Genomic DNA, 25,998 nt, shown 5'->3' on the forward strand with positions numbered 1-25,998 from the left:
GATTGTTCCATGTATACAACCTTCTTTTATGATTCTTGAACCAAGTGTTAGCTATGATTAAGTTATGCTTTGTGCAAAATTCTACCAGACAGCTTCCTCTTTCATTTCTTAGCCCCAATCCATATTCACCTAACATGTTTCCTTCTCTCCCTTTTCCTACAGTCGAATTCCAGTCGCCCATGGCTATTAAATTCTCATCTCCCTTCACTACCTGAATAATTTCTTTTATCTCATCATACATTTCTTCAATTTCTTCGCCATATGCACAACTAGTTGGCATATAAACTTGTACTACTGTAGTAGGTATGGGCTTTGTGTCCATTTTGGCCACTATAATAGGTTCACTATGCTGTTTGTAGTAGCTTACCCATGCTCCTCCTTCTTAATTCATTATTAAACCTACTCCTGCATGTATGGTATTTATTTTGGAGAACTAAAACCATATGTGTTGAATATTAAAACGTCGGAAAACCATCGTTAGAAATACACACAACGCAGGGCAATGGAAACCATGTCAACCTCTCCTAAAAAATGTAAGCATATTAAATGTTATCTTTGTACACAATAACCCTGATTTTGTTAGTACCAAATCATTTTCAACATGATTACAACACCAGAAAACAAAATAACTTTATGGTGCCCCAGATTTAAAATTTATACTCAAATTCCAAATTATATGGGTATGAAAATTTATAGAAACGTGAAAGGAAGTGAATTGATAAGCATAAATTTAGAAACACTGAAAAAGTCCTTATATCAGTAACTAGTGCACAAATGTTACTATTCAGTAAGTAGAGGAAGTCATAAATGAAAACCAGAAAATTTGTGCAGGAGGCAGAAAATACTTAGAACTGAATTTTTACAAGTTTTTTAGTTTTGAAGAAAAATTATTAATTGCTTAATTGAGTAATTGTTCCACTCTATATTTTATATTACAGGTATTATAAGGAAAACTGTAAACTAGTTTTTGTGTTTTGACAGGTCTCTTGTACATTAAGTCAATGGCTTGAAATTGTATGTTAGAAGACAATGAACTTTTTTCTATTCTAGAACCAACAATTTCATCCTGTGCTATTTCTAGTTTCAAATTTTCTTCAACTGGACTACTGCATAACAATGAATGTTCAATCTGATATTTCCTAGTTAAGATTTATTATAGCTCTCCTGTCTCAGTATAATTATAATTAATATTCATTCTAATGATATACTTTAATTCATTTAAGCCTTTCATCTGAAATCACAGGATAACAGATTTTTGATTTCTAATATTTCCCCCTTACAACAAATTATTTGCAAATCATTAACAACCTCAGTTATAAAGATAACATAATTTGTAGTCATCAATACATACAGGAATTAATAACATTTACTTCTTTTAAAACCCTGACTTCTTCAAAACTCATCCAACAATCATACTATGCTCCAGGAATTTCCATCAAGCCGTATGATGCTTTCAGTAACTCACAAACACTATTATTTCAGCCTTATGTACTGGTGGTTCCACCACATAAAGTTCTGAGAAAAATAATGCAGACTGTACATCCATTTCTTCTGCAATGAATGCCTTTTCACAACAGAATCACAAAAGGATTGTCAGTTTTTGTATCAAAGCAAGTGGCAAATAAATATAATTTCTTTTTGTTGTTCTTCTGCCACTGCCCATTAACGCCAAATTTTGACACACTGTTCTGACAGGTATATTTTCTGTATGTCCCATATTGCTTTCTGTGGACCCAAATTGTCAGCAAAGCACTGTGTAAGCTGGTGGTGGCTCCATAATGATGTGTGCTGTGTTTACATGAAATGGACTGGATCCTCTGGTCCATTTGGTTATGTTCAGCTACTTGGAGACTATTTGCAGCCATTTGTGGGCTTTATATTCTGAAACAACAATAGAATTTTTAAGGATGACAATACACCAGGCAACAAGGCGACACTTTTCCATCATTGATTGGAAGAACGTTCTGGAGAATTCCAGCAAATGATTTGCTACACAGATCACCAGACGTGAATGCCATCAAACATTTATGGATAATTGAGAACTCAATTCATGTACATAATCCTGCACTGACAATACCTTCACAATTATGGATATCTATAGAGGCAGCTTGGCTAAATATTTCTACAGGGGACTTCCAACAATTTGTTGAGTTTATGTAACATCAGGTTGTTGTGCTATGCCAGGTAAAAGTAGGACTGACACGATATGGTGAGGTATCCCATGACTGTTGTCACCTCAGTGTATATTCACTAGTTCAGTTACTCGTTTTCAGAGTTTATTCTTATTTAAACATCCAATTTCCTTACCCAGTGCTCACTTACAAATTTCTGACTCATTACTATTTATTACTTCCTCAAAATTCTCTGGGCTATCAGCACTACAGAAGTTTTTAAAAGAGCATTACTCATGACACAATCATTAAAATCAATCAGTCATTCTATGTTCTTTAGGTGAGTTTCTCAACCTTGGTTCCTGTTCTAGTTTATGATTGCTTGTACAAATTTTGATACCTCTTGCTTCCATTTGCTCATTTACTGATTCTTTGTACATGCCTTTCGCTCAGAACCACTAAAATATTCACAACCTTATTCAGACTCCTTAACATAAATATATTTGACATCATCTTCTGCAACATCAACATGTCTGGAAATGATAACCCTTTTTGTAAGTCAATACTCTGCTTCCTACATTGCTATACCCTATTAAAATTCGTTAGTCTGCTTTGTAATTCCAAATTGTCTTTCCCAGATGTTGTGGCAATGTACAAATACCCTGCTCCAACACTATTCAAGTTGATGATGGTGGGGGGAGAAGGGGAAGGGAAGAGAAGCAACTAATGATATCAGCTGCAATGGGACAATGAATGAAAATGTAAGCCAGACTGGGACTTGAATAGGAAATCTACTGATTACTATGTGGCTACATTAGCTGCTGCACCATCTAATTGCAATGTTTACCAAAAATGCGTTGACTATTTTGACACACTCCCAGACCAACCCACATTCCCATTTAGCACCACATATCCGCAACCCCATCCACTTCCCTATGCTCACCAATTCAGTATAACTTTAAATATTTAACATTAGGTTTCTTTGCAGACAATATTTCACAAGAAGTTTTCCTTTCTATAGTATTAGGTAAAGTTCTGTTTTTAAGATATGGAACTGCACAAACTACTTCATGGCAAGTCTCCTGTCTGCTCTTGCTTCAACTAACAGGAGTCCTGATATATCTAAAACTGACATTTTTAGCTTTCAGTTTCACTATTTAATTCGTGTACACAAAGAGGACATGCATTTAAAATTATTCCTTTCTCTCTTATAAACTGTTACAGACCTGAATTTTAATATTAGTTCCCATTGTTAAATCTCAATTTGGTAATATTTTTTCCTAGGTAAATTTGCAGTTTCACTAACATATTCCACAAAACAATCACAAACTTGATATTTAAGTTTGAGAGTGTAGAGTCTAGCTGCTTTACCATAGTCATCAATAAAAATGAGAAAAATCTTTCACCAAGCAAACCATGAATTGAGTGAGGCCTATTCAGATAAGTATGAATAACCTCTAATGTTTCTTTTGCTTTGAGGCATTGTTTTCAAAAGATAAATTGCACATTTTGTTTTTGCTACAAATTTGATTTCTTAAATTCTGATTCTAAATTTGTTAGTAACCCATCAGCTAACTGATGTTTATGCAATGTATTTAAATAGTTAAAATCTACATGTTGAGGAGCACAATGCCATTTCTCCTTTACAGACATGCTACCCTTACTGCTGACACTGTGATGAAACAAGCTGGGATCTCTTTGCTTCCTCTCTTGTTTTGCAATCTGGCTCCATAAATTCATTTTTTTAATTTTTGACTAATTAGCAATAACATACATGAGTATCATCTGCATCTCCATAAAAGAGAAAGGTTGACCACAGTCTTAAGGAATATAGCAGACTAGGTCTAATTTTGTGCTTAGTTTTGTGAAGATAATTAAATCTCTAATTTATTTTGACCATTCCTAGTTATTATCTTTTTCTACAGATCATTATAGGGTGACATCAGTTATTATTTCATGATTTAGATTCTATTGTTGGCTTATAGACAAATATAAATTCTGTACTAGTTATAAGCATTTGGAAGATGAAGAACTAGCCTTTTTAAAATATTTATTTGGGTCTATTCAGAAACATATTAGCAAAGCCAGCCCTTAATTAATTCCAAAATAATTTACAGATTTGTCAAAAGTATTGTTTGTATAACTATATCAGATAAGTTCATTATTTAAAAAAATAATTCAGCCTAACCTTTCAGTAGAAGGAACCGTTATAAGGAAGGAATTTTTTGATGTATTAATTTAACTGAATGAGTGACATTTTAATTGTAATTTCTGTAACTTAAACATCAAATAATGTATAGTTTTAGTGCCTAGTATTGTGAGGATATATAAAGGACAGTTTTTTTTCCAGAGACAGGCAGTCCATGGCTGATTTTCATATATGAAACATATACTGGTTAGATTAACAACAATGTATCAACTTAAAAGTGGAATAAGTGTAACTCAAATAGGCCACATGTTACAACAACCAGTGACAATGTCTGTTAAATTTATTTGAAAAATAGTGTCACATGTATCATATTATTCTGCAAGAACTGTGAACTGTGTGCTTAGGTTTTTACTGTCCATAGATGTTCAACAACAAACTAATGTAGCACTGTGCTGATGTTGTCTGCAACCTATTAATGAGCTTATCAACATTTACCAATCAATGAATCCTGGGCAAGGTTATAGTTGCAGGCATTACAAATGTTTAATGCAGCAGCCATTCTTGAATGAAGCCCATTGGAGCAGTCATTATGAAGGACAGCTGCAGCAGCCAACCAGGAATCAAGCTCATTGGATCAGCCGCAGCAGCCAATCAGGCTGCCAACTGGACTCAACTCACCTGATATAAACAAGTGGATTCTGGATGAGTGGGAGTAGCTGAAGCAGCACTGGGAGACAGGTGAATAAAAATAAGGTAATTAATAGCAAAAGCCATTTTATATTAAATGTTTCATAAGGAGTGGCCTTAAAAAGCAAGACAGTGTGATGGGGGAGAATGGACAACAGAGGTTACGTTTTTTAGTGAACAGAAAGACTTAATGGGAACTGATTTAGTATATGATAGTGGTCATAAATCAGACATGAATGTAACTTTGAATGATTGGGACAAAGGTCATATTGTAGATATGATGCTAAAAGCATCATCTACATTGTGTGGTGATGTGAGCAACAATGATGTAAACAGTGCTGAAGTGGGTGAAATTGTTAAGGTTGAGGAGGAAGGATCTAGTAGAAAAAGCCAGCAAATGCAGTAGTTTATGGCAGGCAGAAAATTAGAAGCTATGTTAAGGCAAATTATGAGTAGTTTGAGTAGTATGACTGTGAGAGAAGATGATAGTAGGGTGGAAAATAAAACTGATAGCATTAAAACTGTCCTGTCTAGCTTAAATGATGAATTGAAGAAAAAATTAAAAAGGAATTAAGGTATTCAGCTCTAATATTTCAGAAATAAATAAGAAAGTTTTGATGGTAGTGAAAGATTGTGATGAAAGGGCAAACAAAACAGTACAGAATACTAATGAGAAATTAACATTAATGAGTAGTAAATGTATAGAAGAGAGAAATAAACATTACAGATAAACAAAGGGAAGAATTAAAAGCACCAGTAAGGCATTTTCAGACAGCCCATGTTTGGTAAAAGATTTTGAGTGCAAATTAAAATTTAAGGATCCTCAACCATTTTTTCAGAAAACCTTATATTAGTCCATTTTCAAAAAAGGAAGCAGAGAGAAAAGAAATCCAAAAGATGGTCTCTCATGGGGGATTATTGAAATGTCAACTAGCAGGTATAATAACCTACTTGTGGTTGTAAAGAAGAAGAATGGTGGTGTCAGGTTGGTTCTGGATGCCAGGAAATTAAATGAAATCATTATTGGGACGGGTGATAGACCAGCCAACATAGATGACATTTTGCAAAAGTTCCATGGATGTAAGTTTCAGACTTCTTTTGATGTGACTTGTGGCTATTGGAATATCAGTTTGGCCAAGGAATCTAGGCCATGTACAGCAATTTTATATGAAGTTAAGTGTTACGAATACTGTGTGATGCCATTTGGTCTGAACTTGTCTGTGTGTGTGTTTATCAGAGCTGTTTACAAGGTGCTATGTGAGATATTAACTAATGAAATAACAGTCTATGTTGATACTGTCCTAGTAGCGAGTGCAGAATGTTTGAAGCACTGTAAGATTCTGAATGAAGAACTGAGGGCTATGTATAGAGGTAGCACGAAACTAAAATTAAGTAAATCAGAATTTGTAAAGAAGGAAATTTCATTTTGGTTCACAGGATTAATGAGGAAGGTATACATCCTGATGCAGAAAAGTTTTCTGTCATTGCAGGTTTCCCACACCCCCAAAACAAGGAGGATCTTAAAGCTAGGTTTGGCTTGTATGGCTTCTACCGAAATTTCACATCAGACCAGTCATTTAACTATCCTTGCCTTGGTAATTTGTTGAGAAAGAATGTGGGGTGGGATTGGACAGAGGAGTGTGAGGATGCATTTAAGAGTTTGAAAAACAAATTAGTAAATAATAAAATGCTAGGACTTCCAAATTTTTCACTGACTTTCTGTATGCAAGTTTTTTGGTTTGGGGGTAGAAATTTTCCAATTAGTACCTACTGGGATGGGGGCTGAACACAAAACTATCCCTTTTGCTAGTAGAACATTACAGCCACACCAAAAGAACTATTCCATTTCAGAATTAGGCTTTGGCAATTAAATTTGGATCTCAAAAGTTTGAGTACTATTTGATTAGACATAAGACCATAGTGTATACAGATCATAAGGTTTTGAGTTACCTTCAGAAGTGCAGGCTGAAACACACCAGGTAAACTAGGTGGGCTTTGTATTTCCAACAATTTGATTTGGAGGTAAGGTATGTAAGACAATATTGTGCCTGATGTGTTGTCTAGGATACCAGCAGGGAAGAAGGATACTGACAGTACTGAGAACCATGAAGAACAAGTAAGGTTGCTTTATTTGCAGGGAGTGAAGAACAAGAAAATGAGGAAAATTTGCAAGCAAATGAGAAGGTACCAGAATGAGGATACAAATTTAAGGTTGGTTAAGCAGTATTAAAACATTCCAAAGGTGAAACAGTACTATAATACACACAAAGGGTTGTTTTAGCAGGAAAAATTTGAATGATCAGGACTGGAAGGTTATGCTTCCCTACCAACATGTTGATAAATTTATTGACTACTGACATGAGAGCTATGGACATTATGGGATCAGGAGAATAGTCGCTAAGATACAGGAAACAGTAATATTTAACAATTTGTGGAGAAGGGTTAATCAGAGACTAGAAAAGTGTGATAAATGTCAGAGAGTAAAGACAACCGTTGTGCTATCAAAAGGCTTAATGCAGTCTGACTTCCCTAGCGAACTTAAGAGATTATAGCAGGTGACCTTCTAGGAGCATTGCCTACATCTACAGGAGGTTGCAAGTATATTTTCATTGCGTTGGACACATTCTCAAAATATGTAAATCAGTATCCAATTAAGAAGGCAAATAATAATACTATAATGGACAAGTTGACATCTGATTATCTCTGCAATGTAGTGGTACCAAAATCACTTTTGCCTGACAGTGTCCCACAATTTGTTTCAGAGAGGTTTGAACACTGTATGGCAATACACAAGATAAAACAGAAAGATTTCTACTTATTTTCCACAAGGTAACATGAGTGAAAGGGTTATGAAGGGAATTAATAGACCGTGCAGGATTTATTGCAGTAAGAAACACACAGCCTGGGCAGGTCATATTCGATATTTTGAAAATATTATCCACATTTTATGGAACAAATTGACAGGATTTGCCACATATGAGCTTATGTTCAATGCGAGACCCAGCAACATCATCAGATCAGAAGTGGATTTCCCTCAGGTAAGACTAAAAGACAAAACTGGCTAAAGAGATGATGAAAAAGAAAACAGCAGGAAGGAAGAGAAGAAATGACAAAGGAGTGAATCCAGTGCGTTTTAGAATAGGTGACCTTATCCTCATCAAAACCAAAGAAAAATATAACAAAGGAAAAATTTGTACACAAACCAAATGGCAGTTATGAGAGTCGAGGGGCATGAAAGGGAAGCAGTGGTTGGGAAGAGAGTGAGACAGGGTTGTAGCCTATCCCTGATGTTATTCAATCTGTATATTGAGCAAGCAGTAAAGGAAACAAAAGAAAAATTTGGAGTAGGTATTAAAATCCATGGAGAAGAAATAAAAACTTTGAGGTTTGCCAATGACATTGTAATTCTGTCAGAAACAGCAAAGGACTTGGAAGAGCAGTTGAACGGAATGGACAGTGTCTTGAAATGAGGGTATAAGATGAACATTAACAAAACCAAAACGAGGATAATGAAATGTAGTTGAATTAAATCGGGTGATACTGAGGGAATTAGATTAGGAAATGACACTTAAAGTAGTAAAGGAGTTTTGCTATTTGGCGAGCAAAATAACTGATGACGGTCAAAGTAGAAAGGATATAAAATGTAGACTGGCAATGGCAAGGAAAGCATTACTGAAGAAGAGAAATTTGTTAACATCAAATATAGATTTATCAGGAAGTCGTTTATGAAAGTATTTGTACGTATTGTAGCCATGTATGAAAGTGAAACATGGACACTTAATTGTTTGGATCAGAAGAGAATAGAAGCTTTCGAAATGTGGTGCTACAAAAGAATACTAAAGATTAAATGGGTAGATCACATAACTAATGAGGAGGTAGTGAATAGAATTGGGGAGAAGAGAAGTTTGTGGCACAACTTGACTAAAAGAAGGGATCAGGTGGTAGGACATGTTCTGAGGCATCTAGGGATCAGAAATTTAGTATTGGAGGGCAGTATGGAGGGCAAAAATCGTAGAGGGAGGCCTAGAGATGAATAAACTAAGCAGATTCAGAAGGGTGTAGGCTGCGGTATGTACTGGGAGATGAAGCAGCTTGCACAAGATAGAGTAGCATGGAGAGCTGCATCAAACCAGTCTCAGGACTGAAGACCACAACAACAACATACTTTAAGATTGAAACTGTCGAGTGGGAAGGTAAGTGTTCAACTGATACACGTAGCCCAATATGTGGTATATCTGAATAACTTAGAGACAAGATTGAGTATAGTGCAAATTTTGTGGAAATGTCCATTGTGGGTGTAAAGATAAGAGGAGCTACAGGTAAGCAATGTGAATTCGTAAAATCTCAGGTACTTTCAATGTTTAGTATAGAAAACAAAACTTTTGAACATGGATTTTAGGTTACCCCTAGCCTGGAGGAAAATATAATTCTCGATATTGGTTGAATAGTGAAAGTTGAGGCTTGTTTTGGATGGGCATTCTAAGAAATTAATACTTATGTGAAAACAAATTTCTGTATTTTAAACTGTGGGAAAAGTTGTAACTGTTTGCAAAACATTGTGAACCAAGGTGAGTACCATGTGTTTGATGAGACTGAGGATCAAGATCTTGAATGTATAGTAGATTAGTAAGAAAGGGAAGCTACAACTCTTAATGAACAAGAACTTAGGGTTTTGTTATTAGGATTTAGAAATGTGCTTAGTAAATAACCAGGGAAAGTGAAAGGCTGTCAGTGTATGCTCTACCATATAGATCATCAACCTGTCTTTCTCAAGCGATGAAATATACCATTTTCAAAAAGAAAAGTTGTAGGGAAAGAGCTTCATAAAATGGAGACATGGGGTGTAATTGAGAGAATTAGGAGTGATTTCAATAATCATTTACTTGTGATAAGAGAAATGGTGGAGTAAGAAATGTTTTGTACTCTAGACATGTTATTAAATTTCTTATCAGAGAGAATGACCATCCTTAGAACATGGATGAGCTGATACACAAATCTGATTATGTAAAATACGTGAGTATCTTGGACTTCACCTCTGGATTTCACCAGATAACACTTGAAATTAATTCTGCAAGGAATACAGAATTTTTGTCTGGAGGTAAGTGGTTTCAATACTGTGTTGTGCCATTTGGGCTAAATGTATATGCAGCTGAATTCATAAGAGCCCTGGATTCTGTCTTGGATAGTGAAGTGAGTTCAAAATTAATTGTGCATGCTGATGACATTCTGGTCATTGTAATGACTTGGGAACAATTATTTGGTGGTATGGCTGTACCCTGCTGGACCAGTCAACTTACAAGAGATATTAGATGCTGAGTAATGTACTCATGCATCTCTCAACTACATCAGTGTTGTGACTGAGATTTGTAAATTGTTAGCCAAGACTGCCAAAGAGAGTGGTATCCCACATATACAGACGTTTCTTTTTAAGTAGAGGGACTGACATCCCAATACATTATATAACTTTCAATCAGTATGGTTTTCCCTTTATTCATGTTTTTCTTTTTTTACCAATTGTAAATGATTCTATTAGGCCTTTACATAAGTAGGTTTGTTTTTATGAACAACTAGCAAATAGTATGGAAGACATTACTAGTATATACAATATAATATGATACAGATATGTCAGCTTTCATACACTGATTTTTGTCCTCAAGCTACTCGATTATGTCATCATTCAGAAGCTAATTATGACTCTGTTCACCTGTTTTTTATCGTGAGTATTGCACTATTGTGTCTGACTGAAACTTTAATTGTGGGCAAACTCATGCTTAACTCTGTTTTGTGTACCCTTTGTCATCACAACACTGTGTGTGTGCTCAAGGAGAGCATGCAACTATTGATTGAGGCTAGATGCTTCTTATAATTATTCTTTACATATGATTGAAATGATTGTGAACTTTATTCATTTAGTTGTGTTGAAAGATTTTTTGCTGGTTTGTACATGTGTGGTTTGAATTCATGGGTTGGTCCCTACATTGTATGCCTGTTGTTGTTGTTGTTGTTGTTGTTGTGGTCTTCAGTCCAGAGACTGGATAGGCCCTAATATTTTATGATTAATTTGTCCTTTCGTAAATTGACATACGAGGAGCATTTGAGAAGTCCGTGCAAAAATAAAAACTACTTACATCTGTGGGGAAAACTTTTTTAGTTTTCAAAATAGTCTCCTTTTAGACTTATACACTTCATCCAACACTTTTCTAATTTTTTGATCCCTTTCAAATAATAGAAATTGTCCAAGTCTGCAAAACAGATATTAGTTGCTGCAGTCACCTCCTCATCTGAATAAAATCTTTGTCCCGCCAGCACTTTCATCAAATTGAGAAACAAATAGTAACCTGAGGGACTGGAGAATAGGGGGGATGTGAAACGAGTTGGAATCCTATGTCCATTAATTTTGCGACCACAATGGCTGAGGTGTGTGTTGGGCATTGTCGCGATGGAAAAGGACTTTTCACCGGTTCAATTTGCAGCACGTTTTTCAAATGGTCCAATAAAGATGAATAATATGCATCTGTAATAGTTTTATCCCTTTCCAGATAGTCAATGAGGATTATCCGCTGCAAATCCAAAAAGACAATTGCCATAACATTTCCAGCCAAAGGAATTGTCTTCGCATTTTGTGGTTCAGATTCTGCCTTGGTAACCCGTTGTTTAGATTGTTCTTTGGTCTCAGGAGCATAGTAATTGATTCATGTTTGATCCACAGTGATGAAAAGGTGCTTAAAGTCCTGCGGATTCTTCCTGAACAACTGCAAACTATCCTTGCAGCACTTCACACGTTTCCATTTATGGTCAACCGTGAGCAATAGCGGAACCCACCTTGCGGATAGCTTTCTCATGTTCAAATGTTTATGCAAAATATTATGTACCCATTGATTCGAGATGCCCACAGCACAAGCAATCTCACACACCTTAACACTTCTGTCATCCATCATCATATCAAGGATTTTATCAATTATTTCTGTAGTCATAGCCTCCACAGGGCGTCCAGAACATTCAGCACCACCTGTGCCCAAATGGCCACTTCAAAAATTTTGAAACCATTAATAAATTGTTCTAAACAAAGGTGCAGAGTCACCATGATGTTTATCAAGCTTCTCTTTAGTCTCCTGAGGCGTTTTGTCTTTCATAAAGTAATGTTTAATCACCACACAAAATACTTCTTCATCCATTTTTTTGACAATCACTCGACTTCTTTGATTCACAAGAATGCCAAACACAAAGAAATATACCAATGTGGCTGAAACTTGTTGTGCGCTCTTTCCAAAGATGCTACTAACTAAACATAACCTCGATACGTGCCGGTGGTGCCAACTCTCGGACTTTGCATGGACTGTTCATATGCCCTTTGTATCCTTAAATACTCGGCTTCATGTGGCTGATTGATTTTGTGCTACATTCCTTCTCATGATTAAGTATATTTTTCTGATCTGTACCCATCATTGTGTTTTTCGAGTCTGCTCACTCGTCTTACAGTTAGGCTCTGAATTTTTTCTCTTCTTCTTTGAAGATTTGAAGGTTTGATATTTATGGATGTAAACTTGAAATTTGTAATTCTAGTAATTTATCTTGTCTCTGTATTTGTTTCTACAGTTTAGTGTTGTAATGTTGTGGTTTTGACTTTGCATTATTTGTCTTGGGGGCAGTATGTTCCACAGATCAGAGAATCGGAATACCATATCCTGATATATGTATAGTAGATATTTCTTTTAAGTGTTCTGAGGTGTGTTACATATAAGATACTTCTATACAACTGTATTCTGGGGCAGTATGTTCCACAGATCAGAGAATTGGAATACCATATCCGGATATATGTATAGTAGATATTTATTTTATGTTTTCTGTAATGTGTTACATATCAGATACTTCTATACAGCTGTATTCTATCTTTTGGCATCATTCTGTCACTATTTGGAAAACCTTACGGTCTGTCACAAAATATTGTAAAAATATTGCTTTCAAATTTTGTGAGGAGGATATTGTAGAGGAACAACCTCCTCTAGCATTACTTTTCTGAACAGAAGTAATCAATATCAGAAATAATTTCATTTTAAACTGGTCAGTATTATCTCAGCTGTTTTCTGGAAGAATTACCTATGATTTTGTGCATGATTTGTTATATTTCAGACTAAAATGTGATCAGACATGTTTTAATTTTTGTAATAACAGTGTAATTTCTGATTCTGAATTGTAGATTGTAAAGACAGTGAAAATGTAAAAGAATAATAATTACAGAAGCAAAAATTTCTGCTCAGGCAATACTTCAGCATTGTTTACATCAATTGGAATCATGAGAACCTACAATGTCAAAAATTTCAGCTTCTGGAATGGGCCCCTAGACATGAAGAATTGGAACCAAATGTGATCAAATGAGATATGTAAAAAGGTTATTGTAAGTCTCATTCCTCTCAAATCTTATGAAAAGAGTTGATTATAAAGTCAGTTATGTAATGGAGGAGCCGGCCGCGGTGGACTCGCGGTTCTAGGTGCGCAGTCCGGAATGTGTGTGATGTGTGTGATGTCTTTAGGTTAGTTAGGTTTCAGTAGTTCTAAGTTCTAGGGGACTGATGACCACAGAAGTTAAGTCCCATAGTGCTCAGAGCCTTTTGAACCATTTTTTTGTAATGGAGGAATGAGTTACAAGACTGGTGTGGTGCTGAAGAGGCATCGCAGAAGAGACTACATTAATCAGGTTGTTAGGGTTACAGTTCTTGGGCATTACAGTGGGCTTACTGTGGGTGACAGAAGCATGGAAAATGAAATAGAAGCAGCTGCACTGTTACAGTGAATGTTAAAAATCATAAATATATTTTTGCACTGTATGCCAGACACAAATACTGAAGCATTTGCACAGTCCTGAGAGAAAATTGACCACTTTTTAGCATAATGAACTAAGGACAGAATATATATTCTTGGTGACATAAATACTGGTTTAAGACTAAGGCAATCACACATTTTAGTTTTCTTAAAATGCTAAGATTGGGTAACTTTTACTGCATTAAGAGTTGGTAACAATTTTTCTGTCATCAGCATTCATTAACGATACTTCACGTAATGGCAGAGTTACGACTACCTCTCATTGTGTCCTGGAATGAAAAATATTTCCCCTCAGTTAGACGGTCAGTGAGAGTGCACCACAAGTTCCTGCTACTAATAAGTCGAGTACACCATTCGCTTGTCACCTATTTCTACAAACTTCAGACAGGAGCGACTGCAGTAATGGATAGGAACTGTGATTGTTGTCTACAGATGCGAGCTGAGTTGGTGACCCTTCACTCACAGCTCCAGGCTGCATTGGATTCTGTCACACGGCTTGAGGCTGCTGCCAAGGGGTGTCGCTGTGGGCGATCGAATGCGGGGATGCGAGGGACGTTGGGCACACCCCGTGTGTCCCCTGACTGGTCCACTGCTGTGACCACCCTAGGCACGGTCTGCACTGAGGCTGGCCCCACACCCATGCTCGAGTGGGAGATCATTCCAAAGTCTGGCAGGAAGCGAAAAACTTCCCAAGGGCCCGATCATAGGGCCTCCCTGATTCATTTGACGAACACGTTTTGGGCGTTATCTGTGGCTGACGATGTATCCAAGCTGGATGCAGTCATCCACCATGTTCCAGAGGAACCTTCTCGGCCTGCAAGGTCTGGGCATTCACAGAGGGTGGGTTGGCTGGTAGTTGGAAGTTCCAACGTTAGGCTCATACTGGGGCCCCTTAGGAACATGGCTGGCAAGGAGGGGAAGGAATCCAGTGTGCACTCTATGTGCATTCCGAGGGGAGTTATTCCCTATGTGGAAAGAGTGCTTCCAGATGCCATGAAGGGCACAGGTTGCTGCCAACTGCAGGTGGTGGCTCATGTCGGTACCAATGACGTGTGTCGCCTTGCATTGGAGCAGATTATGTCTGTTTTCGGGCGGCTGGTAGAAATGGTAAAGACTGCCAATCTTGCTTCCGAGATTAAGGCGGAGCTCACCATCTGCAGGATTGTTGACTGTGGTCCTTAGCTGCAGAGACGAGTGGAGGGTCTGAATCAGAGGCTCAGGCGGTTCTGTGACGTGTAGGCTGCAGATTCCTTGACTTGCGCCATCAGGTGGTGTGTTTCCAGGTTCCACTTAATAGGTCAGGAGACCACTACACACAGGAGGCAGCTACACGGGTAGTAGCGGCTGTGTGGAAGGGACTGGGCGGTTTTCTTAGGTTAGAGGTTCTCAGGAAACCACAGAAGAGGCGACCATCTAAAAGTGGGCATGTAAAACACATTAAGGTAGTTGTACAAGCGATTGGTATTGTAGTTGTAAATTGTCGTAGCTGTGTTGGAAAAGAACCAGAGCTTAGAAAGCACTGAAGCTCAAATATTTGTAGGTTCAGAGAGCTGGCTACAGCTGGAATTAAGTTCAGCCGAAATTTTTTCAAACGATCTAACAGTGTTCAGAAAGGGTAGGTTAAATACAGTTGGTAGTGGAATATTTATTGCTGTCAGAGGTAGTTTGCCTTGTAGCGAAATTGAAGTAGATAGTTCGTGTGAAATAGTAAGGGGTAGAGGTTATACCTGACAGTTGGACTAAACTATTAACTGGATTGCTTTACCGATCCCACGTCTCAGAAGATATAGTTTCTGAGCGGTTCAAAGACAACTTGAGTCTCATTTCAAATAAATGCCCTGCTCATATAATTAAAGTCGGTGGTGACTTCAATCTACCATTGTTATGCTCGAAAAATTATAAGTTTAAAGCCGGCGGCAGGCATAAAACGTCATCCGAAATTGTGCTGAATGCTTTCTCAGAAAATTAATTTGAACAATTAATCCATGAGCCCACTTGAAGCGTAAATGGTTGCGAAAGCATACTCTACCTTATAGCAACAAATAATCCTGGACAAATAGTGAGTATTGTGACGAATACAGGGATTGGTGACCACAAGGCAGTTGCTGCTACGCTTAATACCATAACACCTACAACCAACAAAACGAGATGCAAAGTATATCGATTTAAAAAGCTGATAAAAATGCTCCTTCCGATCTGATCATGTAAGTGTAGAAAAGTTGTGGAATGTTTTCAAAGAGATAGTTCAAATGGTTCAAATGGTTCTGAACACAATGGCACTTAACATCTATAGTCACCAGTCCCCTAAAACTGAGAACTATTTAAACCTAACCAACCTAAGGACATCACACACATCCATGCCCAAGGCAGGATTCGAACCTGCGACCTGTAACGTTCCCTCTTTCTGTTTATTTAGGTTTGATTTGTTTGAATGTTATTCTTTATTTCTATTATTCGGAATCTTTTTTTTTATTAAATTGAGCCTGTAACTTACGTAATAAATACTTCGCGTGAAGTACGATTTGCAGCATAAACAAAAATTAATTTCGGAAATGTAATCCACTGAATATTAAAAGTAAAGCTTTTGAACACGCGCGTGACTGACTAGATACATTCAGAGGGTACGTACATTCGTGTGCGAGTGGTTGCGGTCTGATGAGAAATTTTCATTGTGAAATAATTTCGTCGTATCACACTCGGAGATTGCGAACGTACATTCAGAGTAGAGGCACGTACGTTCTATCATTCCCCGTGGCCTGGGTAAAAGAATGGCAATTATTTAAATCCAAGAGTATTTCTTTTGCATCGGACTAGTATTTTTATAAGAAAAAGAAGATTGCAGGTTCTGAATGTCTCGGCAAAACGAATCGGAAGTAATTTTAGCGGCCGCGAAAGGAAAGTAGAGAGCACAATCACGTACCTCTATTGTTGAGCAGCGCCGTTTTGAAGATCTTCGGTTCCACCTAAAACTCGCCTTCTCTGCTTAACATAAATACTCCATAGGCATGGGAATAAGGCTTGTTGTGCGATGAAAATAATATAAAACACATCTTGCGTCTTTTAACTCATTCATTTACCACACACACACACACTAGTAATTAGACAGTATGACATCCCACCAGCCCATCAGAACAAAAGGTAGTCGTTCATACAAGAAACAAAAAACGAAGGGCGAAATTGTTCCTATGTCTCTCAAAGATAAAAAGTTTACTAGATATTTCTCTGGTGTGTCACTGGAACAATTTTTCAGCACCTCTGCGATCAAATCACAATATTTTCAGTTCCTTTACAGACCGTAGCGATCACGAGGTTCCAGACTGAATCGCCTATAACTGCACGGCCAAAGAGATAATATCGACAGCATTTGAGAGATATATACCTAATAAATTATTAAGTGATGGTGCTTATCACCCATAGTACACAAAACAGGTCTGATCGTTGTTGCAGAAGCAATGAAAAAAGCATGCTAAATTTAAAAGAACGCACATTCCCCAAGATTGGCAAAGTTTTACAGAAGTTCGAAATATAGCGCGTTCTTCAATGCAAGATGCTTCTAATAATTTCCACAACGAAATGCTGTCTCAAAATCTGGCAGAAAACCCAAAGAGATTCTGGTCATACACAAAGCACACCAGTGGCAAGATGCAATCAATAACTTCAATGCGTGATAACAACGGTGAAGTCACCAATGACAGTGCCACTAGATCAGAGTTATTAAACACGGTTTTCCGAAACTCCTTCACCAAAGAAGACGAAGTAAAATATTCCTGAATTCCAATCAAGAACAACTGCCATGATGATAAACATAGAAGTAGATATCCTCGTGTAACAAAGTAGCTCAAATCACTTAATAAAGGCAAGGCCTCTGGTCCATATTGTATACCAGTCAGGTTCCTCTCATGGTATGATGATAAAATAACTCTATATTTAGCAATTATGTACAACCAATCCCTCACAGAGAGATCCGTACCTAAAGACTGGAAAATTGTTCAAGTCACACCAGACCCAAAAAGGGAAGTAGGTGTAATTTGCTGAATTACAGCCCTATATCACTAACATCGATTTGCGGTAGTGTTTTGGAACATATACTGTATTTGAGCATTATGAAGTACTTTGAAGAAAACCATTTATTGACACGTAGTCAGCACAGATTCAGAAAATATCGTTTTTGTGAAACACAACTAGCTCTTTATATTGATGAAGTAATAAGTCCTGTCGACAGAGGATGTAAAATTGATTCCATATTTTTAGATTTCCAGAAGTCATTCGGCACCGTTCCTCACAAGCGTCTTCTAACCAAACTGCATGCCTACACAGTATCGCCTCAGTTGTGCGACTGGATTCGTGATTTCCTGTCAGGCAGCTCACAGTTCGTAGTAACAGAAGGAAAGTCATCGAGTAAAACAGAAGTAATTATCCAGCGCTCCCCAAGGAAATGCTATAGGCCATCTATTGTTCCTGATCTATATTAACGACATAGGAGACAATCTGAGTAGGTTAAAAATGGTTCAAATGGCTCTGAGCACTATGGGACTTAACATCTTAGGTCATCAGTCCCCTAGAACTTAGAACTACTTAAACCTAACTAACCTAAGGACATCACACACATCCATGCCCGAGGCAGGATTCGAACCTGCGACCGTAGCCTTCGCGCGGTTCCGGACTGCGCGCCTAGAACCGCGAGACCACCGCAGCCGGCCAATCTGAGTAGCCATCTTAGATTGTTTGTAGATGATGCTGTAATTTACCTGTCTTGTAAAGTCATCAGATGATCAAAACGACTTGAAAAATGATTTAGATTAGATATCTGTAAGGTGCGGGCAGTTGACTCTGAATAAAGAAATGTGCGAAGTTATTCACATGAGTACTAAAAGATATCCGCCAAATTTTGACTAGGCGATAAGTCACACAATTCTGAAGGCTGTAAATTCAATTAAATACTTAGGGATTACAATTAGAAGTAAATAAATAGGAACGATCACATAGATAATGTTGTGGGTAGAGCGAATTAAAGACTGCTATTCATTGGCAGAACACTTAGAAGGAGCAACAGGTCTACTAAAGAGACTGCTTACACCACACTTGTTCGCCCTATTCTGGAGTATTGGTGTGTGGTGTGGGAACTGCATTAGGTGGGACTGACGGATGACATCGAAAAAGTTCAAAGAAGGGCTGCTCGTTTTGTATTGTCGCAAAGTAGGGGAGATAGTGCGACAGGCATGATACATGAATTGGAATGGCAATCATCAAAACAAAGGCGTTTTCCGTTGAGACAGGACCTTCTCATGAAATATCAGTCACCAGTTTTCTACTCCATTCGCGAAAACATTTTATTGTCACCCAACGGCATAGGGAGAAATGATCATCACGATAAGATAATAGAAATCAAGCTCACAGAGAAAATTTAAGTGCTCGTTTTTCCCGCGAGCTGTTGGAGAGTGGAATGGTTGAGAGACAACTTGAAGGTTGGTAATTGAACCCTCTGCCAAGCACTTTTTTGTGAACAGCAGAGTAATCACATAGAGATAGATCCTCCGCAAGCCACTTAGGGCGATTAGCGAAGGGTACCCAGTACCACTTGTAGTCATTTCCTTTCCTGCTGCACTCGCAAACACAGAGTGGGAAAACAACTGTGTACATGCCCCTGTATCAGTCCTAATTTCTCCTGTCTCATCTTCCTGCCTCCCTCCCTACTCTTCCCCCCCCCCCCCCCCCCCCCCTACTGCAATGTATGTTGGCGGCAGTAAAACCGTTCGGCAGCCAGCTTCAAATCCCAGTTCTCTAAATTTTTCCAATGGTATTTCTCGAAAAGAACGACATCTTTCTCCAAGTATTGCCATTTGAGTTCCCAAAGCAGCTCCATTACACATACGTGTTGTTCGAATCTACCTGTAACAAACGTAATAGCCGTGCTCTCAATTGTTTCGATGTCTTCCATTAATCTGACCTACTATGTGTCCCGAACACTCCAGCGTTACTCAAGAATAGGTCGCAGCAGCGTCTTATACGTGGTCTCCTTCACAGATGTGCTGTTTGTTGTCGGAGGTTAGGGAAGACACAGACTGCTAGGGACTAGATTATTCAAGCTTCTTTTCTTAAATTCTGTACTAAAATGATTTAATACAACAAAATACATTTGATGACAAAAAATTATTTTTCTTTGGAAGATTTATTTTATTTAGTGTAGCTGTCTGATTTATGTAAAGGTAGTAGTAGATCATCAATCACATCGGTAGGTATCTTTGCGCGAAGAGTAACTTAACGTTAGAAATGTGAGTAGATTTGTGAGGAAATAGATAACTATTTCTGGTTGTTCGTGTTTATCTCTGACCACACACAACTTACGCTCTTCTGCTGGGATACTTAAAAATAAAAACATTGCGGCGTGCTTTTTTCTGATGTTTCAAAATTGAATGTAGGTCTCGTAAAATCAACTATGTTTGCTATCATCGTCGGTTTTATGAACCGTTCTTTAAACAATTGATGGGGGAATTCCAGCAATGTTTGTTGACTTTTACGTTTTTATAGATGATGGTGCACTATTAGGCTTTGCTCGGGCATGGTTTGGACAGATGGGGATTAATAATTGATGAGACAACTGCACCGCCCACGTGTGTGCAACGTTTTACTGCCCACGTAAATGGAAGATGCATGTAATCGTCATAAGAGAGACTATTGTGCATTTAAAATTAGTTGCGACTTTTGACGTTTGGCTCAGCATCGAGGACGAGACGCCGTTGCCCAAGTAAGAGCTAAGGCGAGCCGAGCCATCTTTGCCTACCACGCTACCAGCAATTCGGTTGGTAAAACGCCCCTGTTGCCACGCCGACGGCAAACAATACGAAGTGGTGTCACGCATCAGAGGCACCAATGTTCATTAGCTCTCGTTGTGAAGTGATATCTTCTGGCGTTGAAGTGTTCTATAGTCGTCAGGTACTGTGAATGAGTGTTTTGTGCCAGTGCTGTGTTAATGACAACAGTGCAGTATGTCTGAAAACTCAATATTCACAATAAAAATGGACGTTCAAGAAACACATTCACTGGCAGTGAAAATAATGTTCTGCTGCCAAATATGTCTCTGAATTCGAGAATAATAGTGGACGCTGAGCCATACCACTCTGTTGTCAAGGATAAAGCTACAACAACGCAGTAGATGAAAGTGGATATTTGGTTCTAAGTACAAAGAAATATTCCACTGGATAGAGTTGAACATAGCATGCATAAGGTGAAGTTAATGGAGCTTTAAATGCTGTACGAGCAGAAAGCCCCACAGTACCAGGGTGACAATCTGGCTGACGCCAAAGGACATAGTTTAATCTTCCTTTATCCATATCACGCTACTTTAAAAGCGACTGAGAATATGCTCCATGAGGCTAAAATGCTGAAAGAAGAAGCCATTGGAAATGTTACACCACTGGTCACGTCTCTAGTTGTCAGTCATACCAAGTAGGTAGTAGAGGAGAGATGGATTCACAAAGAACTATGACCAGTTTTGAGTAATACATAACTTCTCTTGTTGCCATGTTAAACACAGCTTCTTTTGTCGAAACACAGATTAGTTTACAAATATTCATCTCACTAACATTCTAATACAGTTGAAATTGCGACAGAATCATGAAACAGAGTGTTATTAAACTAGCAACTGAGGGCAAGTCAGGTCAACAGATTAAAAAACAACCCATTCTCAGAATAGCATAAACGCCAAAAATCTTTACTTATTTTGTCAGAAAACCCACAGAAATTCTCGTTTCACCGGATATGGATGGTCCTTAAGAATTACATTATTGCATTGAAAAAATCTTAGTTGCTTCATTGTCGCACCAGATGTGAAAGTTTCGCATAATAATAATATGGCAAAATACTCTGATCTTTGTGTGCTATCATTTGTCAAAAATCTGGTTCTGAAAGCTCGAACAGTTTGTGAGATATGTCGGCCTTATGCCTAATTCTTTCTGGTTTTTTCTTTGGCACGTACTTTCATGACGGAGTGGTTTTTATAGAATCCGTTTTCTCGAGACTGCAGACAGATCACTTCCAGTTTAAAAAATAATGTAGTATTTGTTCTGCCCATGATACAAAGCAGGGTATGATGTAACTTGCAGGAAACGCAAATTCACCGCGGCTTCTACTTTTTAACTGCAAGCCTTAACAATTCTATGCCTAATATCGAAGCATTCTTAATTCATTGTAAAATTGACAATTTTACCTACATGATCATGCAAAAATCTCATGATAGTTTCTTTGCAAATATCGGGCCGCAAACGAATATCAATGACATATAATGATTTCAGCTCTGATTGTCCTGTTTATAGGGCTCGTTGACCCTCCAAAAATTGTTGAACATATCAGAATGGAAGCTGGCAATGTACAGCGCAGCACAGGTGAGCGTACAAACTATTTTATATAGACGCACGATTTGGTGATTTGAATGAGTAGAGATGTTTTCCTGGTCCTTCAGTCATGGCATATGTTTCCGTAATAGTAAATACAATCAACAATATATATGTGAATTATAATTTCCTGTTTTACATTCAGCAATTATTTGCGCTTTCTCTATTTTTAAATTCTACACGGCGTTGTAACACTGAGCTACCAGTGGCGCCTTTCAGCGGCGGGAAAGGGATTTATTTCGGCGACAGATCGATGCGCCGAGTTTTTATACTGAGCTACCATTAGCGCCGCTCAGCGGCGGGAATGGGAGCTATTTCGGCGTCAGACTGCAGCGCCGAGTCGCAGAGAAGATACACGCTTTGCGTCAATGCCACATAGAAATAAGGCCTCATATCGTGAGCCTGTGACGTCTGAGAAGCTAGATACCGACACAAGTGATTCGTAGCATATCCATATTGTATTCTGTGCATTTCGTGAGTAGTTATTTGATCTATACTCACTGACGATGCCCCGAAGCTGTTGTATGCCGAATTGCACGGGCAATTACAATAATGGACCTAAAGTCAGTGTATTTTATTTTCCATCTGACGAGGCTGGACACCATTTAAGAACTCTGTTGTAGGTATCAGTGTATTTGTTTGGTTAGTGTGTGGTAGTTGCTTGAAATGTAGTCCACCTGAACAAAATACAGTAAACAGAAGAATGTATTTATAATCTCATACTGTATGCTTGTTTTTAGACATGTGAACTGCATTTGAACAAGGACGATATTGTAAGCAGTACCAGCATGTATGACCCGAAAACTGGTATACTCTTGACAGCACCGTTGGATCGTCGACGCTTGAGAAAAGGTGAGTTACGTAACACGCTCTTAGTAAAGTACAGTGGCATAAGAACTATCTGTATTTCACTTATATGCTGTGAGATCGGTTTCATACTTTGTTATTAATTTTTCAGATGCTATCCCATCGAAGTTGCCTGGCTGCCCATCTTACTTGTCGAGTCATCAAACTGCAGTACGAGAGGACCCAGAAATTCGTAGGGGGCGTTTAGGAAAAAGTGCTCTTCGATTTGCTATCCAAGAAAGTGTGGACACACATGCGAAAATGATTGATGCAATATCGTTCGATAGTTTAGAACAAATGAGAACAAAGTTGAGTGAGTGTGAAAACCACAGTGACTGGGTAGTGATAAACAAATCTGACAGTGTGAGCATAGTGTTACTAAATCATAGTCCTTACCCAAGAATTTTTTGCCAAGTAGTTATAAGCACTGATTTATTACTCAGTGTCTTCAATAATGATATTGAAGTGAAATGTATTGGAAACATGAAATTTCCCATGAAAGTAAGTAACATACAGGTGGTAAGTGATGTTCTTAAGAACATTTATCTTCTGTATAATAGTTCTGAGGCTCCTGTGGATAACATTTTGTCTTTAATTGACCAGTTATTGCAAAATTTATTAGAGAAGTTGCCAGGAAACGAAACTAAAATTACATTTTTGAAGGAACAGATTTCAGTCTTGAAGTGCAGAAGTTCAACTCAATTTAGGTATGATACTACCTCCATGATAATGTGGTCATTAGTACATGCTTACAAATTTTTGAGGAACACTGACTGTTTTTCTATGCCTAATCCTAACACCCTTTCAAGGCTTTGTAGTAAACTCTCAACAAATCCCATCATTGAGCAACAGGGTCATCAGTTTATGAGCTACATCACAAATAAAGTATGTAGTTTATCCTCAGATGATAAAACTGTGCTCCTGTTGATGGATGAAACTCATCTGAAGTCTCATCTTGATTACAAAGCTGGAAATGTTGTAGTATGTGCCTTTAACACTGAAAAAATTTTGTGTCCAACCAGCACCTATGTTTTTATGGTTCAGAGCATGGAATCGCCTTACAAGGATGTTGTATCTATTCTGCCAGTTCATACTATTCAGGGTGATGTTCTGTTCTCTTACATTAAAGCAGTCATTCTTAAATTAGAAGCAGTTGGATTTGAGGTGGTTGGTATAGTAGCAGACAATAATGCAGTTCATAAGAAAGCAGTGTCATAAGTTTTCTACTCCTCCAGATGTGAAAGTAAAGTACGATCACCCTGTACAGTCTTCTCCAAATAGCCCATTGTATTATTTTGTGGACACTGTCCATATTTTGAAGTGTATATGCAATAACTAGTTTAACCAAAAGGAGCAGATCTTGTGTTTTCCTGACTTCAGTGACAGTGTGAAGGGAGGTTTGTCTTGTGTTGGAGCACTGAAAGAATTGCACTTGATAGAAAAAGATGAACTACTGCAATATGGCAGTTCCTCAACTTTGAAGTCTCTATTTTCTAACTCAACTGAGCGCCAAAATGTCAAGTTAGTGTTGCGTATTTTCAATGATATGACAGTTGTTGCTTTGGACACATTTGGTTCAAAGAAAGCAATTAGCAACTGGGAAAGTACTGCAACATTCATAAAAATAATAAATTGTTGGTGGAATATTGTAAATGTAAAAACATTACTCAAGTGACAGAGGTTAAGAAATATTTTCCAAGAACCAGTGACTAGTAAATCCTGTCACACACAAAAATTCTTACAGTGCTTCATCTCATGGTTATGTTCTTGGGAAGAGTGTAGTGATGAAAGAAAACTTACTCGAGACACATATGCTGTCGTTGTTATGGTCTTCAGTCCTGAGACTGGTTTGATGCAGCTCTCCATGCTACTCTATCTTGTGCAAGCTTCTTCATCTCCCAGTACGTTCTGCAATCTACATCCTTCTGAATCTGCTTAGTGTAGTCATCTCTTGGTCTCCCTCTACAATTTTTACCCTCCATGCTGCCCTCTAATACTAAATTGGTGATTTCTTGATGCCTCAGAACATGTCCTACCAACTGATCCCTTCTTCTAGTCAAGTTGTGCCACAAACTCCTCTTCTCCCCAATCCTATTCAATACTTCCTCATTAGTTATGTGATCTACCCATCTAATCTTCAGCATTCTTCTGTAGCACCACATTTCGAAAGCTTCTATTCTCTTCTTGTCCAAACTAGTTCTCGTCCATGTTTCACTTCCATACATGGCTACACTCCATACAAATACTTTCAGAAATCAATTTGTTATCACAAATTCTCTGTGAAACCCCAATCTCATAAAATTAGGGGAATAGTCTTTTATGTTCATCAGTAAATATATAATTAGTGCTGCTCCTGCTGTGTGGCTGACAAGTTTTTGTATATATTTTTGTCCAGTCAGTAAATTAATTATTTTCACAAGGAGAACAATTCTTTGCTAGTATTAGCATGTTAGTCTGCCATCATCATAAGTAAAAATTAATCTGCAGAACAGGTCCAGTCTGGCACAAGTGAACTATGGAGTGCAACGGTGAACACTGAACACTAAACATGACGGCACACACGAGACACTAATGGCAATGATCTCCGGCGCGTGAAAGTCCACATAGCATGTGCGAGTCCGGGGACCTGCCGAGAGGGAAAGAAGGGCGGGAGGGAGGGGGGAGTGGAGAGGGGAGAACAAAGACGCCAGTGGCTGAGGAAATGGAAGGAGGAGTAGAGGGTCAGGGGAGGGGAAGCCCGGGGGAGGAGTGGGAAGAAAGGGAGGAGGGAGGGAGGGTGCCCAAAGGAACAGACACAGGAAGAGGAAAGGAGGATCAAAGTTGGTAGGAGGGGTATATGGAGGGAAGGAGGACATCATCAGTGAGGGGGAGCTGGCGGAAGACACCTTGGGAGAGGGTAAGGAGGGTGGAGAGATGGAGACCGGGTGGGACGGGGGAATAAAGGCGGGGGCGGGAGAGGATGGGCGAGACAAGCGGGTGAGGAGGGTCGAGTTTG

At 38.3% G+C, this 25,998-nt stretch overlaps 2 protein-coding genes across 2 annotated transcripts in view; one reads left to right on the top strand and one right to left on the bottom strand.

Moving 5' to 3' along the window:
- LOC126295113 (speckle-type POZ protein-like) overlaps window positions 1-16,839 on the bottom strand; it is a 623,042-nt gene extending 606,203 nt beyond the window's left edge. Inside the window, exon 1 of the mRNA XM_049987377.1 lies at window positions 16,688-16,839. The gene's annotated coding sequence lies outside the window, so the exon portion shown is untranslated. The remainder of the gene's footprint in view (window positions 1-16,687) is intronic.
- The window catches only part of LOC126295016 (uncharacterized), a 169,109-nt gene that overhangs the window by 46,971 nt on the left and 96,140 nt on the right, over window positions 1-25,998 (top strand). The window contains exon 2 of the mRNA XM_049987268.1: window positions 22,898-23,009. Within this exon, the coding sequence (XP_049843225.1) occupies window positions 22,898-23,009 (112 nt within the window). The remainder of the gene's footprint in view (window positions 1-22,897; window positions 23,010-25,998) is intronic.

The sequence above is a fragment of the Schistocerca gregaria genome, chromosome 11 (genome assembly GCF_023897955.1).
Source record: "Schistocerca gregaria isolate iqSchGreg1 chromosome 11, iqSchGreg1.2, whole genome shotgun sequence".
NCBI classification, from domain to species: Eukaryota; Metazoa; Arthropoda; class Insecta; order Orthoptera; family Acrididae; genus Schistocerca; species Schistocerca gregaria.